The 15,343-nt window shown below is 39.4% G+C and overlaps 2 protein-coding genes across 7 annotated transcripts in view; one reads left to right on the plus strand and one right to left on the minus strand.

Annotated features, from left to right (window-relative positions):
• Window positions 1-5,257, minus strand: part of LOC146401231 (uncharacterized) — a 55,834-nt gene extending 50,577 nt beyond the window's left edge. Inside the window, exons 1-2 of the mRNA XM_084967581.1 lie at window positions 3,801-5,257; window positions 3,677-3,718 (exon numbers count right to left, since the gene is read on the minus strand). Coding sequence (XP_084823707.1) covers window positions 4,741-5,127 — 387 coding nt within the window. The 5' untranslated portion in view covers window positions 5,128-5,257 and the 3' untranslated portion in view covers window positions 3,677-3,718; window positions 3,801-4,740. The remainder of the gene's footprint in view (window positions 1-3,676; window positions 3,719-3,800) is intronic.
• On the plus strand, window positions 4,796-14,136 carry GMNN (geminin DNA replication inhibitor). 6 transcript variants are annotated; one of them, XM_084967580.1, is made up of 8 exons: window positions 4,796-4,942; window positions 5,277-5,383; window positions 7,096-7,197; window positions 10,133-10,210; window positions 10,791-10,938; window positions 12,029-12,111; window positions 12,417-12,527; window positions 13,716-14,136. In XM_084967580.1, exons 3-8 carry the CDS (start codon window positions 7,114-7,116, stop codon window positions 13,872-13,874), a joined length of 663 nt encoding a protein of 220 aa, XP_084823706.1. In that variant the 5' UTR covers window positions 4,796-4,942; window positions 5,277-5,383; window positions 7,096-7,113; the 3' UTR covers window positions 13,875-14,136. The 6 variants fall into 6 exon arrangements, with proteins under 6 accessions (XP_084823706.1, XP_013832931.1, XP_013832932.1 ...); XM_013977477.3 differs by having other exon boundaries at window positions 7,122-7,197; XM_013977478.3 differs by having other exon boundaries at window positions 7,140-7,197.
• The last annotated feature ends 1,207 nt before the right edge of the window (window positions 14,137-15,343 follow it).

Consider the following 15,343-nt stretch of genomic DNA (forward strand, 5'->3'; position numbering starts at 1 on the left):
AAGTCACTGTCATGCTGTGCTGGTAGAACTGGTGGGAAAATCTTCCACCTGGAACGTGACAGTGAATTTGCAGCCTAGAGGAAATAAATCCATACCTGGCACACATCCTGACACCAGCCTCGCTGCTTACAGTTTCTTTTCTCTTTTTTTTTTGTTTTTTTTAAGGCCACACCTTTGGCATATAGAAGTTCCCAGGCCAGGGGTGGAATCTGAGCTGCAGCTGCCTGCCTACACCACAGCCCCACGAGATCTGAGCTGCATCTTTGACCTACACCACAGCTCCCAGCAAAGCTGGATCCTTAACCCACTGAGTGAGGCCAGAGATCAAACCCACATCCTCATGGATATTGTTACCGCTGAGCCACAATGGGAAATCTGCTCACAGTTTGTCTGTGGCATACACAAAAAATAATTTTGTTCACTTTGTAGGTTTTTGTCTGATTAAAGTGAAATGGCATATGTGAAATGTTTCCTAAAGGATACAAATTTTAAGATAGGATTAAAAAGTATTTGGCTTGAAGGATGTCTGCCCTTGGTTTCGGGCTCTCTGATGCTAACTTTGTTGACTTTTCTCAGGCCACTTGAAGTTTTTCCTTAGGCCAAGCTCTGTTTCCTCTGGCTTGTTATTTGCTGAAGCAGAGTCACCTGGTGGCAGATAAGGTGGCCCCTACAAGTGAGGGGTCCTATCCATATGCTCCTTTAGCCTCCAGGCAATCTCTCCCAGAGACCTGCCTGTTTTATTTTCTAGAGTTATTAGGATGTGATTTACACACGGTAAAATTCACCCAAGTACACAGCTGACCATGTTTCAGTAATTATACAGCCATCACCACCACAATCAAGATATAGAGCGTATCCATGACCCCCCAAAGGTTTCCTTGGCCTCAACTACTATTTGGGAGGTGGGATGGTTGTGCTCACAATATACAGAAGTTCCCAGGCTAGGGACTGAACCCGAGCCACAGCAGTGACAATGCCAAGTCCTTAACCACTAGGCCATCAGAGAGCTCCTCGAGTGCTTGCTTGCTTGTTTGCTTGCTTTCCTTCCTTCCTTCCTTCCTTCCTCCCTCCCTTCCTTCCTTTCAGATGCCTTTAGCCTTCTCGGGCCAGGGATCAGATCTGAGCCACAGTTTCTGGCTGTAGCTGTGGCAACACCAGATCCTTTAACCCAGTAGGCCAGGCCAGGACTGGAACCTGATGCTGCAGAGAAACTGCCAACTCCACTGTGCCACAGCAGGAACTCCCTCAACAGCTTTTGATTAGTTGAGTTCACCCTTGCATTTTCCACTTTCAATACTTAGACTTACTTTCTCTGCTGGTCACTAAGTTCATTTTTATAAGGAACATCCCTGCTTTTCTCTACTTTCCAGAGTAGCAGGAACTGACAGGTAAAGAGTTCAATGACTAAAGAGTCTACTCCCGGCTCAAATGCAAAGGTCCATCCTAAGTTATTTCTTAAGTCATTTTACCTCCACCCTCTGAGTGTGGTGATCTTTAGTGAACTTGTTATCTATTTTTAATGCCTGAAGGAGGCCTCTTAGGGTAGCCGCCATCCACTCTTCTCCAGGAGCAGCCCTTACACCTGGGGTGGGGGGATACGGTGTATTTAGGGACAGTGTACCAGGACACCTTGGCTCTGCACACATCTCAGCCAGACCTTATTGGACCACTTGTCCCAAGCAGAGCCAATAAGATTCTCTTTCCCAGGAATATGAAGTGTGGATCATAGGGACACAGACTGTCACTGGAGCTACATTACACTAATGGGAAGATCCCAGAGACAGAGTCTAATGACCCCTGCTGTTGAAGTCCCCAGAGCTGTCCTCATGATTTCTCCCCTTCCCCCTCCATGAATGTTCTCTTTTTTCTGATGTTAACCAGTTAGTGTCTGTTGCATGCAATCTGAGATATTTTATTAAACTGAAACCTGTAATAACTGATAAAATTTCTCCCCCAAAGTAGAATAGACTTGTTCTTTTTACTGGCTGATGGAAACTTGTCCTGAAAGCTACTAAGAGGGGAGATGTAATGTAGCTTACTTGACCTGCCTCTTCCTGTACTGGGAAGCCAACGACCCAGAAGGTCTCCTGTACCTTCCTGAACATGTCTGGCTACTGTCCTTTGGGGCAATTTTAATTTTTTAAACACATGCTATTATCTTCATTCCTATTTCATGATCCTCCCTCCCCCTTTATATGTGAGCCACAGTTACTGCTTAAACTTAACCCTGTCAATACCCACGGTTTCCTACCGAAGATAAGACCAGATAAGACACTATATTTGGATTCCGGAGAAAAACTCTAATTAAAGATTAACTACTTATAACTTTTTCCCAGATACCTGCAAAATTATTTTCTTAGAAATTGTTCTTAAAAAGCAATGTGAAAACATGTATTTTGGAGACAGTCACCAGTACTTTGGGGGCTTGAGGATCCTCTGACTCTTGAGGAATAGTTTTATTTATTTATTTATTTATTTAGCTTTTTTAGGGCCACACCCATGGCCTATGGAGGCTCCCAGGCTAGGGGTCTAATTGGAGCTGCAGTGGCCAGGCTATGCCAGAGTCGAAGCAAGATCCAAGCCGCGTCTGCAACCCACACCACAGCTCACGGAAACACCGGATCCTTAACCCACTGAGCAAGGCCAGGGATCGAACCCGCAACCTCATGGTTCCTAGTCGGATTCATTAACCACTGAGCCACCAGGGGAACTCCACCATATGTGAACTCTGAGTCAGAAGACGTAAAGTCTCAGTCTACCACTGCCTACCTGTATGAGATCTTGGACTCATGACTTAGCCTCTGAGTTGTAAAAAAGAGAGTAGAAAACATTTACCTCACAGGGCTACTGAAAAGATTCAGGAGGATTACATACATTAGGGTAGTTTAGAGCAGCAAGGCCCCACGGAAATAAAATGTGAGATGCAAATGCAAACCACATCTATAATTAAAATTTTTTTTCTGGTAGCCATGTTAAAAAAAAGGGAAGTTAATTTTAACAATATTTGTATTCAACTCAATATATCCAAAGATTATTTCAACACATACTCAATACAAAAAATCATGGAAATATTTCACGTTCTTTTCATACTAGCTCTTTGAAATCTGATATGTATTTTACATGACAGCACTTTTCAATGAAGACTAGCCACATTTCAAGTGCTCAAAAGCTATCAAGTGGCTAGTGGCCACCCAACTGAACTGCACAGGTATAAAGCTGAATTAGTTAATTTGTTACATCCACTCATTTAGGAGGCAAAGCAGAGGGTGAAACGCTTCAAAATCTGGGGGCTTCACAATTTTTTCCTAAAGAAGGCATCATTTCCTTTATGTTGAACTTAAAAAAAGTCAAACAACACTAAAATGAATAAAGTAAAAGTCTCTCCATGCCTTTCCAAAACTAACCAATAGTATTAGCAACTACATATAACATTGGGGGTAGGTGGGCTTCATGATACATCTAGAAACTCAATTCTCTTATTGCCTCTGTAGATTTCTAACTATGGTAACCTCTAGGTTCTAGCCTTCTGGTTTGGTTATCACTTTCATATGGAAGACATTTTTCTCTCCCAGCTTTTTCGTTCTGGAAAGAAATAACATTAGGTACTCTGCTTTATGCTATACTTAGTACAGACTACCTGAATGTAACTTTTTATATATTTTTAATATATACTTACTATTCGGGCTCTTTTCATCAGTGATGTCTTTTTACCACGTGGCTGAACGAAGAAATTAGAAGTCAGATTTACTACTTTGACTGGCTGGTGTTTCAAAGTCAAATTACACAGTACTTATACTTACCACGCTGATCATCAGAATTTTTACTCTGGAAACACAGTCGTCTAGGGATAGCTCTCCAACCAATGGATTGTTTCCCTTATTTAGAATTTAGATTTTCACGCTACATTTTCCCCCAAAGAAAACTAGAATCCTAGGACTATGCTTTGTATACTTTGAGCTCTTTCAAAAAGAATTCCAGTGGTGCAGGTGGCAGGAGGTGGGCACGCAGGATGGCAGGGTATGGGGCTAACAAAACATTTCCTAAAGGCGGTGCTAAGCATAGTCAGGAGATACTTCTTTCCTTCTGAGAATGACAATCCCACCAAAGTTAAGAAATGGGAAAAAAGACTTGTATTAATAGCTATGGTTGGTGTAAAAAAAGATTTAACAATACCCTGATAAACTGAAATGTACTATGCCCAGAAAGTTGAGAAGTTTGTGAAATGACTAGAAAAAAAAAAAAAAAGCTAGACGCAATTATCACTTAGGTTTTTCTGCTCCTTCAAATTGCAATAGCCATTGCATTCCGGTGCCTAGAACAGTACTTTGTACGAATATTAGGATGACTATTAGTATTCCTTGCAGGATTAGGCCTTCTGGCACTACTACAACACAATATAGTCATATACAAAGCGCCAAAATATAAACGGTCTTAACACATTTAGGAGGCCGTGGATCGAAGGCTTTACAGAACAAGTCCTGTACTATATATAAAATATTTTGTTCTCCCGATGTTTGTCTAGCGGGGGCAGACCTTTGCCCCGCTTGTAAAGAGCAAAAAAAACATTCGAATCTGGAGGAAGTTCCCAGTGCAGGTCGAAGTGCAAAAGCCGAGGGTACAAGTGACCCACGGAGTTAAGACCGCCGACTTCCCGACCCAAATACCTGCTACGCCCTACGCGCAGGCGCAGAAAAGGGAAGGGGGCCGAAGAGGGCGGAGGCGAAAGGCCATTCGCCGGATTCAGGTGGCCCCGCCCTCCGTCACGCGCCAGACGGTCACGTGGCCGCCCGGAGCCGGAGGGTGGAGTTTTACTCTTTTACAGTCGCCACCCGGCAGGAGTCCAGCCCCTGTGGGTACGAACGCGGGTTGGTTTTGGACCCTCTGCGAGGCGCCGCTACCACAGCTACCTGCGTTCGTTACAAGGATTTCCTGCTTCCACCCGGTAAGTGTGAGAGAGGTGACCAGAGAGAGTGGGTCGCAGAGGCTGCTGGACGAGCCACTTTGGGCTTCGGCCGGCCGGAAGTCGCGCACTCCGGTGACAGCTGCCGGAGTCTTAGTGAAAGGACTGTTGAACCGTCCCGGCAGCCGGGACGGGGGGGAAGGAGGTGAGGCTCGGGGCTGCCCCATTGGTTAGGTCGGTTTTTGGCGCGCTGTTCCTCCGCGCTCGCTATTGGCTGGCGCGCGCCGTCCCTGACGCGCGCTCTGCGGTTGGAGGGCCCCGGCGCGCGGCCCGGATTGTCCGCCCCTTGCTGGTTTCTCCCTCCCTGTGTCCCCAGGACTAGGTGGCGGGGTCGCGGGGTGGCTTGTGTGCAGCTGGTTCGTGTGAGGACACCAGCTTGGGCGTGCCTGGCTTTCGGGATGAGGCGGACCACCCTCTTGACCAGTAAGCAACTGGCGGTGACCCGAGGGGTGTCCCTGAATTCCGCGTCTCTCATTTAAAAAAAACTGGACTTGATGACATTTAGTTTCACCTGTTTATCAGAATTTCCTAGAACCCAGTGCTATGCTAGAGTTCAATCTAATTATTTTAAAAAATTAGATAAGGTAGTTCCCTTGTGGCGCAGCGGGTTTTGGAACCGGATTGTCGCTGTAGCGGCTTAGATTCGATCTGTGGCCCAGGAACTTCCACATACTGCGGGTGCGGCCAAAAAAAATTAAATAAAAAAAAACCCTAGGTAATAAAAAGTAAGTGAGGGTGTAAGGTTGTTGGCGGGAGTGTAATGAACAAGTGAAGACTTTTTTGTGTTGTTGTCTTTTTTGCCATTTTCTTGGGCCGCCCCCGCGGCATATGGAGGTTCCCAGGCTAGCGGTCGAATCGGAGCTGGCAGCTAGCTGCCAGCCTACGCCAGAGCCACAGCAAGGCAGGATCCAAGCCGAGTCTGCAACCTACACCACAGCTCACGGCAACGCCAGATCGTTAACCCACTGAGCAAGGGCAGGGATCGAACTCTCAACTTCATGGTTCCTAGTCGGATTTGTTAACCACTGAGCCACGACGGGAACTCCTACGTGAAGACTTGATTCTTGTTGCTGTTCATCTTTTAAAATCGTGGCATATACTAAAGCACATTTTTCACATAACGGTTTAGGACTCAACCCTCCAACTAAATTAGAACCTTCACGAAACACTATTTATTACTCACATGCCATGCATTTTGATGTTTTCTCATCTCTTCAGTTTTGTTCAGTTACATTTTTTCAAACACCTACTAAGTGATTTTGGAATCCCAGGCTGCCACCCGCAGTTTGGAAATCATTGTCCTGGCTCAGTTTAGTTGGTCCTGACCAGCATTTGCTTAACATGAAATAGAATGGAAAATAGGGTACATCACACAATTAGGTGAAGCTTTGTTTCCTAAGCTTTTTCGTTGGCATTTGTGTGCCCTAGGGCACGGTTTATAAAATGTATTCACGCGAGATGGATCATAGTCAAAAGTTAGAAAGCCACTGCACTGAGTAAAGGAAGGCAGGACCACAGAAATCAGGAAGATCTGTTCTTGGCTGGGAAGTTCAGAGTTATGTTTGGAGTGAGTCTGGCCCAGTGGTTTAGCAACATTACATACCGCTTTGTTCCCTGCTCCCTTTTCTTTGCTTCCATCAGTGTCTCCATGTGTGGTGGTGGTTAAACATTGCCTGCAAATATAAATACATAATCTAATTTGACTGGATATTAAGTCACAGTTAAGCTATTGCTGGTTTCCAGAGCCAAGTTTATGATAGCTTAAATCTGTGAAACAGCAAAGTTAGGATGCTCTTCTTTAATACATAGACTTGGGCATACCCAAGTCTCAGGTTTGTTCTTCCTGGTGACCATTTTCCACATCTTTCTGTATTTAATCCAGGTCACCAACATGTTTTGTAAATTTGTTTAGAATACAGATTTTTCCTTTTATAGCAGTATTCTTCTAGGTAGAATTGTGTGTGTGTGTTGTGTTTATGTGTATAGAGATACTAAGAGTCACTAGCTTTAGGCACTTTAACAAGTGACAGAGCTGAGTTTGGGCACAATGAGAAATGATAATTCCATCATTTTTCTTTGATTGTTTTGATTTTTATGATTGTACTTTCAACAACAAAAAAAACCTTTTCATGCAGTCTGTATTCTGCTTTTGAATGTGCAGTCTTCTGTTCCTGACCAGGTGTATAATGAATCCCAGCATGAAGCAGAAACAGGAAGGAATCCAAGAGAATGTAAAGGTATGTGATGCAATCACTTTAATCTCTTGTAGAGAGCATATGGTTAGATGTTTTTTGACACAATTTAGTCACATGTTATATATTACCTGGCTATAATTTCTGTAAACTTTGAAATACTAAATTTTCAGTGAGGACAAGTAACAATAAAGAACTTGTTTAAAAATTAATTATGGTTGCATATTAAGTTTTTTGACCCACATATATGGGATGTCTTTCCATCCATTTAGGTCTTCTTTTCTTTCAACAAAGTTATGTAGTTTTCATAGTTTTTGAGGTTTTCACTTTTTAAATTTTTTCTTAAGTATTGTTTTTTTAAGCTATTGTAGATGGAGTCATTTCCTTAATTAAATTTTTGGTGTGCCTACTATACAGAAACGCAGTCGATTTTTGTCTCTTGGTCTTGTATCTTGCAACCTTGCCAAACTTGTTTTTATTTAGTTCAAATAGTTTTTTAGTAGATTCCTTAGGATGTTCTATATATAAGACTATTATTGCTTTGTTTCTACTCTTAAATTTCATGCAATGATTTTATTAAAATCCTTGGTGTTTAGGTTAGCATCTTTGACTGCAGAGACACATTTTGCATTGTACTTTGTATAGTTTCAGGGTACATCATACTCATTACCATCTAACCTGCTTGTTTGCCACACCTTTTGAATCCTTGTATTATACAGTCACTGGAAACCTCCCAAATGTTTGTTTATAACAGTGAAGACAGAGCTTAATTTTGAGTCTGTAATTTTGACTGGCTTCACTCTTACAGTTCTAAATGAATGTACAGCTTAGCTAGGTCTTATCATAGAATTTAGACTAGATCTATTCTCAGGATTCCTGAGAATGAGACCACATTGTCAGGAAGGCGTACCAGTTTGCAGACTTAAACTGAATAGTATAAATAAAAAGCTTTTCGTAAATGATAGCAGTTGCTTTTTTGATAAGTTGTTTACCTTGTCTTAGTATCTTCCTTACATTGTTTTTCTTGAATAATACTTTGTGTTGATAATTTGTGAATTTGATTCCATCAGCTATTCAGGATGATGACATCTTCCCACTGTTTTGTATGTATGTTTTTAAGCTTTTTATAATGAAGATTTTTAAATACTCAAAAATAGAGTCAATAGCATTTCAATTTACTTCCCCCATTTTCAACAATTATCAGTGTATGGCCAGCCTTGTTTCATCACCATCTCCATTCACTCCCCCTTTCCTCCACTGATTTATTTTGAATCAAATCCCAGACAAATAATTTATATAATTTCAGCAGATAGTAATATTTAAAGAGAAATCTAATATTTACTAGCTGCAGTATAGCTATCTGAGATATAAAAGGACCTGGTTCTGCCTCCAAAACTGTGATGCTAGGTGAGTTATTTAGGATCTCAGCCTCAGTTTACTTAATCTGTAAAATGAGGGAATTGGACTGGAACTAGGTCTGTAAGAGTTCACGTTAGGAGTTCATGGATTCCCAAAATTCTGTAGGATTGTGCTCTTGTTTGTGTGTGTGTGGTTATTTTGTTTTGTTTTTTTCTTTTTGAGGGAGTTCACAAAATCTCAAATTGTTTTCTAAAAAGATTAAGACCCATTAATATATAAGAATCTTTTCCGTAAAGAGTTTATTACTCTACTGCATGTGATGTGTGTAAATAAAATGCCTTTGGGGGGGCTGGATGCTATAAGTCTTACAGGTGTGAAAGTTAAATCTTAGAAATGGTCGTTTTTTGGTTTCAGTAATTTAGCTGGCTTTTTTGGCCTTTATTGGTAGCAAGCATTTAAATGAATTAGTACCTCCTATTATTAAGGTTCCAAATTGTATTTTCTTGTATTTGTCTGGAGACTGTTGATTCTTCTATAATCTAAATTGTATCTGAAATGTTGGTGTAATATTTGTTCTCACAGTAGCTGGCATTTGTTCTGCAGTTAAATAGTGAGATAATAATCAGCAGTAGCAGCTTTACCGTGGGAAAGGTAGACTCTCGTTCTGTGGAGCATAGTGTGGAATCAGTAACTTTCTCACGCTGCTTTGGTATCATGTTCTTGCTGACCTTGTTTGAGTATTCACCATTGTTTGCTATCCCATGGTGCCAGTATAACTAATGATTTTTTGCAAAAATAGAGAGCTCTTTTAGATGAGGAAATATACAGGAAGGTATTTACATATTACAAGGAAGGCATTATTTTCTTCAAAACAATACCTTGGGCACTTTAGAGTTTTAGTATGCCTCAAGCGCTGGCATTTTCACAGTCTGCTAATGAATGGGGTTGAAGCAAAACTGCTTCTACAGACAGGTAAAAATTGAAGAGGGGAGCAGGTCTTGCATGTGGATTTGGTTTTGTGTAATGTTCTTGAATATTATCTTCCTATGGTGAATTCATATGTGTTAGTGGATATTCACAATTTAAAAGAAGCCTGAGATAAACCCTTTTGATTAGGTAGGGGAAATAGGTATTTTGCAGTGTAAATAATTAACTTTTTACTCCAATTTACCTCTTTTGTGGGTTTCTACTATAAATGTTATGATGTTTGGTAAATTTCTGGTTTCTGGGCAGAAGATCTTTTTAAGAGGGAGTACAGATATTCCTGTTATATCAGAATTTCATCACATGAAATATTAGAACTTAGAAATTTCGTTATATTTGTTTTAACTAAACATGACTAAATGACTATAGCAAGAACATATATTGAAATGGGAGAAGAGCTACTTGTGTCAAGTTTGGGTAATATGATTTGTTCTTAGAATTTCTTCAGATTTCATTAAAATTTTAGGGAAATAATTTGCTAGTTGTTTAAATCATATATAGCATTATAAAATTATATAGATCAAATACTAGGGTCCTTAGCATTTCTTTTTTTTTTTTGGTAAGTTATAGTTGGATGAAGCCTGTTAAACAATCCATATGGGAACTTAGTAACCAGTATCATTATCTTGACTTTCAGAGTAGTCCTGTTCCAAGAAGAACTCTGAAGATGATTCAGCCTTCTGTGGCTGGATCTCTTGTTGGAAGAGAAAATGAGGTGTGTATTATTGGGCTAGAATGGGGTACAGGTGATACTGCCTTTCCATTGAAAACATTTCAAAGGTTTCTTTGGTCAGAACTTTCTAAATCATTGACATTTGGAAATAATTTAAGAATAACAATTGTGTATTGCCCACAGAAATCATTTTTATTTTAATTGTTCAATTTAGGAAGTTCAAAATTGGTAAAGACCTGGGGTGATGTAATAAGTTAAGAGTTAACCTATAGGCAGAATGTTTGATGTTTTGAGAATAAAACATTGTATGTAAATGATGAAATGATGAATGAGGGTTTCTAGGCTTTTGTAGGTTGAAAATAGTGCCTTTCCTTGGTATTGAATTATTTAAACAATAGAAGTAATTCAGCTAAGCCTTAGACCCCAGTCTAATCCAAAAGATTGCTGCAAATAAAATTCCTAAAGTAAAGTATACATTTTGGTAGAATTTTGAATTGTATAATTTCTTAACAGGTAAGAAAAGGTAAGAGATATGAGTACTTCTTTAGTTTGTTAGAGACAAAACCACCCAGCTTTATTGTTCATTGAATCAAAATGTATGATGTACATATTTTCATTATAGTCGGTTAAAGGCTTGTCCAAAAGGAAACAATGGAGTGACCAGTCAATATCAAAGACTTCCGGCTCTGGAGTTCTTACTGTCCCAGAACATAGTGAAAATAAAAATGTTGGAGGAGTGACCCAAGAAGCATTTGATCTTATGATTACAGGTATGAAGAGAGAAAAAAAAAAAAAAAATATATATATATATCTTAAATTTTTAAATTATAATGATGATAAATATTTCTTAAACTGTTATGAATTCTGCCCACAGCCTTGTAATCAATTAGATATTTTATTTTTCTTTTTTTGATAATTTAAAATGTTTTATGGTTGTAAATATATAAACTACTGTAAATTTGGACAGGTCCTGTTTGGTAAGATCCATGTATGGATAAAATTGTGGGGGAAAAAAAGAATAGTTATTAATATGGCAGTTCTGATATTGGGTTTACAAAACTTGGAAGCAATCTTTTCAGAAGAAAAATGTCTGGAGAGTGAATCTGGAAAAAAGATACCAAGAAAATTAAGTATGGGAGCCAACAATAAAGGGAGTGAAGATGAATGAGAAGCGTGTGCCTGTAATAACTAGTGTTTAATGGAATGGCAATAGAACTCAGAAGAGGAAGCTAATGTTACTTTATAAGTATAATCACAGAAATGGACAAATCCAAATTTAAGACCCATGTGAAAATAACTGATCTGGAATTTTCACAGACATCAGTGTTAAATTGAAAAAAAAAAATGCACAAGAGTTCCTGCTGTGGCTCAGTGGGTTAAGAACCCAATTAGTATCCACGAGGATGTGGATTTGATCCCTGGTCTCGCTCAGTGGGTTAAGGATCTGGTGTTGCTGTGAGCTGTGGTGTAGGCCAGCAGCTGCAGGTCTAATTTGACCCCTAGACTAGGAACTTCCATATGCTGCAAGTGCAGCCCTAAAAAAAAGAAAAATAGAAAGCAAATGTTGCAAACACCTTTATTACTCTAGGTGAAAGTTACATGTCTGTTGTACTTGTGTTGCAATTCTTTTGGAAGATTGAAATCTTCAAAATGTTGAGAAGAAAAGAAAAAATTTGATTTGGCTTTCTAACTTTAATCTTTTTAAAATGGATATTACTAAGGACTGAGTAAGACTGAATTTTTTAAATAGAAAAAAATTATAGGATTTTTACAGCAGTATGTAACAGTAATGATTTTTCAAAGTTACATGTAAACCATTAAAGTTTACAAAGTTACATATAAACCATTAATTTATTTTAGAAAATCCATCCTCTCAATATTGGAAAGAAGTGGCAGAAAAACGGAGGAAGGCTCTCTATGAAACACTTAAAGAAAATGAGAAAGTACGTACTGAATATAATTTATGGCATTTTTAAACATTCTGGGATTATCTTCCATCTGCTGCTTGGGATATTTTATTAGAGCAATATAAACTAGCTTTAATGTTGGCCTAGTAAAGGTCTAATTAGGCAACTCTGTTACCAGAATGATTATACAAAAAGAAGCCTATTGTGTCGAGAGCTAGTGATCACATCTTTGTTAGGAACTTTATGTAATGTGTCTGTCAGTTATATACTTGGAGGCATATGGTTTATATATAATGTGGGAAATCTATGAAATACTAAACTTTTTGGTTTGTGTCACATAGCTTCATAAAGAAATTGAACAAAAGGACAATGAAATTGCCCTCCTGAAAAAGGAGAATAAAGAATTGGCAGAAGTAGCAGAACATGTGCAGTATATGGCAGCAGTAATAGAGGTAAGGACTTTAACCTCCTGGTTCAGCGTCATCTGTTTTGCTATGAAATTGAGGCAGTAGTGTGATCAGAAGGTGTTTGGGCTCTAGAATCAGATTTCCTGGTTTTGCATCTTAGCCCCCTGCCTAGGACCATTAAGTTTGGGTCAAGCAGGTTGTGTACCCTCTTGGGGCTCCATTTTCCTCATCTGTAAGATGGGAGTGATACTGCGTACTTTGAGGCTTGTTATGAGAATAATGAGTTGTAATAGAAAATTGAGAGAATTGCCTGCACATAGTAAGCACCCGATAACTGTTAGATGTCGTTACTCCTAGCTTGGGAACCTCTGTATGCCGCACATGTGGCCCTAAAAAGACAAAAAAAAAAAAAAAAAAAAAAAAAAAAAACCCAAACAACTAGTAATTGGTGTGGGAGTTCCCATTGTAGCACAGCGGAAATGAATCCAATTAGTAACCATGAGGTTGTAGGTTTGATCCCTGGCCTTGCTCAGAGGGTTAAGGATCTGGTGTTGCCATGAGCTGTGGTGTAGGTCACAGACCCAGGTCGGATCTGGTGTTGCTGCGGCTGTGGTGTAGGTTGCGACCCCTAGCCTAGGAACTTGTATATGCCTTTGGTGTGGCCCTGAAAAGCAAAAAAAAAAAAAAAAAAGTACTAAATAACTTTGGTCATTTTATCTGACTTTTATAAGAATTAGCCTGAAGACTGTGACTTTACTAGTCTTAGCCTAAAAAATAGGTTTTGCTGATGGAAAGGAAGTTTTTCAAATCAAAACTTCCTGTACCGACTCTCTGCTTTACATTTTAGCACCATGACAGGATGTGTGTTTAAAGTTTGGAAGCACGGCAGTCATTCTCTTAACTGCCATGAAAGTATTGGGCCAGAGCAGATGGGAAGTTAGGAAACCCAGTCCTTTATTGTAGATAGTTTGAGAAGTACTGACTGAAATTGTATTCTGAAAGCCTATGAATCCTTTTCTTTTAAAAAAACAAAAACCAAAAAACAAATTTTTAAACACAGATTTTGTAGAAATGTAATCTAACATGGTAGACACTTTGGTATAACACTGTCAGTGAATTTAATTGAGAGACTTTGTGAAATGAAGCCTCTTTACAACCAGTTATGTCAGCATACTGATAATGGGCTTGGATTATAAAGGTTTTACAATAAATTATTGGTTTATTCTTTAAAAGAGACTGAGTGATGAACCTCTGGATAAATTTGAATCACCGGATAGTCAAGAATTTGATTCTGAAGAGGAAACTGGTGAAGATTCTGAAGTAGAAGACTCAGAAATCGGTACATATGATGAAGAAGTCTCCTCCTCTACAGATGCAAAACCATCTACATGAAATTCACTAATACTTGACTCTTGAGAAAAACACTGCCAAAGTTTACCTCCCCTGTAGTTCTTTGTAGTAGAGTAAATAACTTTATAAGGCAAATAACTTTATAAGCAAACTTGGAATCAGACTTCCCTGTTTGTATCCTGGGACCCTGTTACTGTATTAAAATACAAATACTATGTATTTTTAATCTATGATATTTTGTGTAAATAGCATTTTCTCAGTTGTCAGACATGACTTGTGTATATAATAAACTTCATTCTATTGAGCTTTGTGTATTTCTTGAAGTATAAGGAGTATATATGAAGTGTAGAAAATGTGTCTATTTCTGTGCTTTTGTTTCCTTTTTATTCTGCTATCTTGGAGGGAATAAGGGTAACATAAATTTCTCCCTCTTTATTTATTTTTATTTATTTTTATTTTTTTTTGGTCTTTTTGCCTCTTCTAGGGCCACTCCCGCGGCATATGTGGGTTCCCAGGCTAGTGGTCTAATCAGAGCTGTAGCTGCCGGCCGTCACTAGAGCCACAGCAACATGGGATCCGAGCCGCATCTGCAACCTACACCACAGCTCACGGCAACGCCGGATCCTTAACCCACTGAGCAAGGCCAGGGATCGAACCCGAAACCTCATCGTTCCTAGTTGGATTCGTTAACCATTGAGCCATGACAGAAACTCTCGAGATTCCTCCCTCTAGACTGAGATAGCTGAGGTTTTTACCTCAGAAACCTCATTGTACCTCAAGCTCCCTGGAGGAAATACTGATTTCCAGACCCCATGCCCAGTTATTCTAAACGAGGAGTGTGAGAATCTAATTTTAAAAGCTCCCCAAGCAATTCATTGCCCAAGTGAAGGCTCAACTAACTGGCTGATGTGATCATATTCTTCTTGGAAGCTTAAAATGTGGTGATGTTGGCAGTCCTCTAGAAAAGCAAAGGGGAGCAGATGAAGAGTTGCAGGAATAGCCAAGGCTTCTGAAATTTTCTCTTCACACATTTCACTTACGGGTATGGTGCCCTGTAAACAGTGAAGGGATAGGAAGTAAGAGGGTGAAATTATGTTTTTCCTATATGTACCGTTTTGAAAGAAGAAAAGGATAAAATAAAGGGAGATTATTTGCAAAGTATATAGCATCGGAATTGAATAAATTTTTGCGGAAGCATACAAAGCAGCTCTTTATAAATTGGCAATAAAGAGCAATGTCAAGTTTAAAGGATTACTTTGGGTAAGTTATTTTTGTTGGTTTTTTGGGCCTTTTTGGCCACACCCACAGCTTATGGAAGTTCCCCAGGCTAGGGCTCAAACTCACACCACAGCTGCAACTGGAGCTGCTACAGTGACAACACAAGATCCTTAACCTGCTGTGCCACAAGGAACTCTGGGAAGTGATTCTTGTAGAACTTTAATTTGCTTATCTCTAATATTGAGATAAAGTCCAATTCTGCCTTTGTGAGGATTAAAACCTTTACTGGAGTG

The sequence above is a fragment of the Sus scrofa genome, chromosome 7 (genome assembly GCF_054392235.1).
Source record: "Sus scrofa isolate SSC_HxYL_T2T_F1_AM1 chromosome 7, Sscrofa_HxYL_maternal_Yorkshire_Landrace_v2.0, whole genome shotgun sequence".
Classification (NCBI taxonomy): Eukaryota; Metazoa; Chordata; class Mammalia; order Artiodactyla; family Suidae; genus Sus; species Sus scrofa.

Bases quoted from the DNA above. Each gene is read 5' to 3' on its own strand.
- GMNN (XM_084967580.1), top strand. From the start codon at position 7,114: ATGTGCAGTCTTCTGTTCCTGACCAGGTGTATAATGAATCCCAGCATG. The intron at 10,939-12,028 runs GTATGAAGAGAG...AATTTATTTTAG, and splicing joins ATTTGATCTTATGATTACAG to AAAATCCATCCTCTCAATAT. The intron at 12,528-13,715 runs GTAAGGACTTTA...ATTCTTTAAAAG, and splicing joins ATATGGCAGCAGTAATAGAG to AGACTGAGTGATGAACCTCT.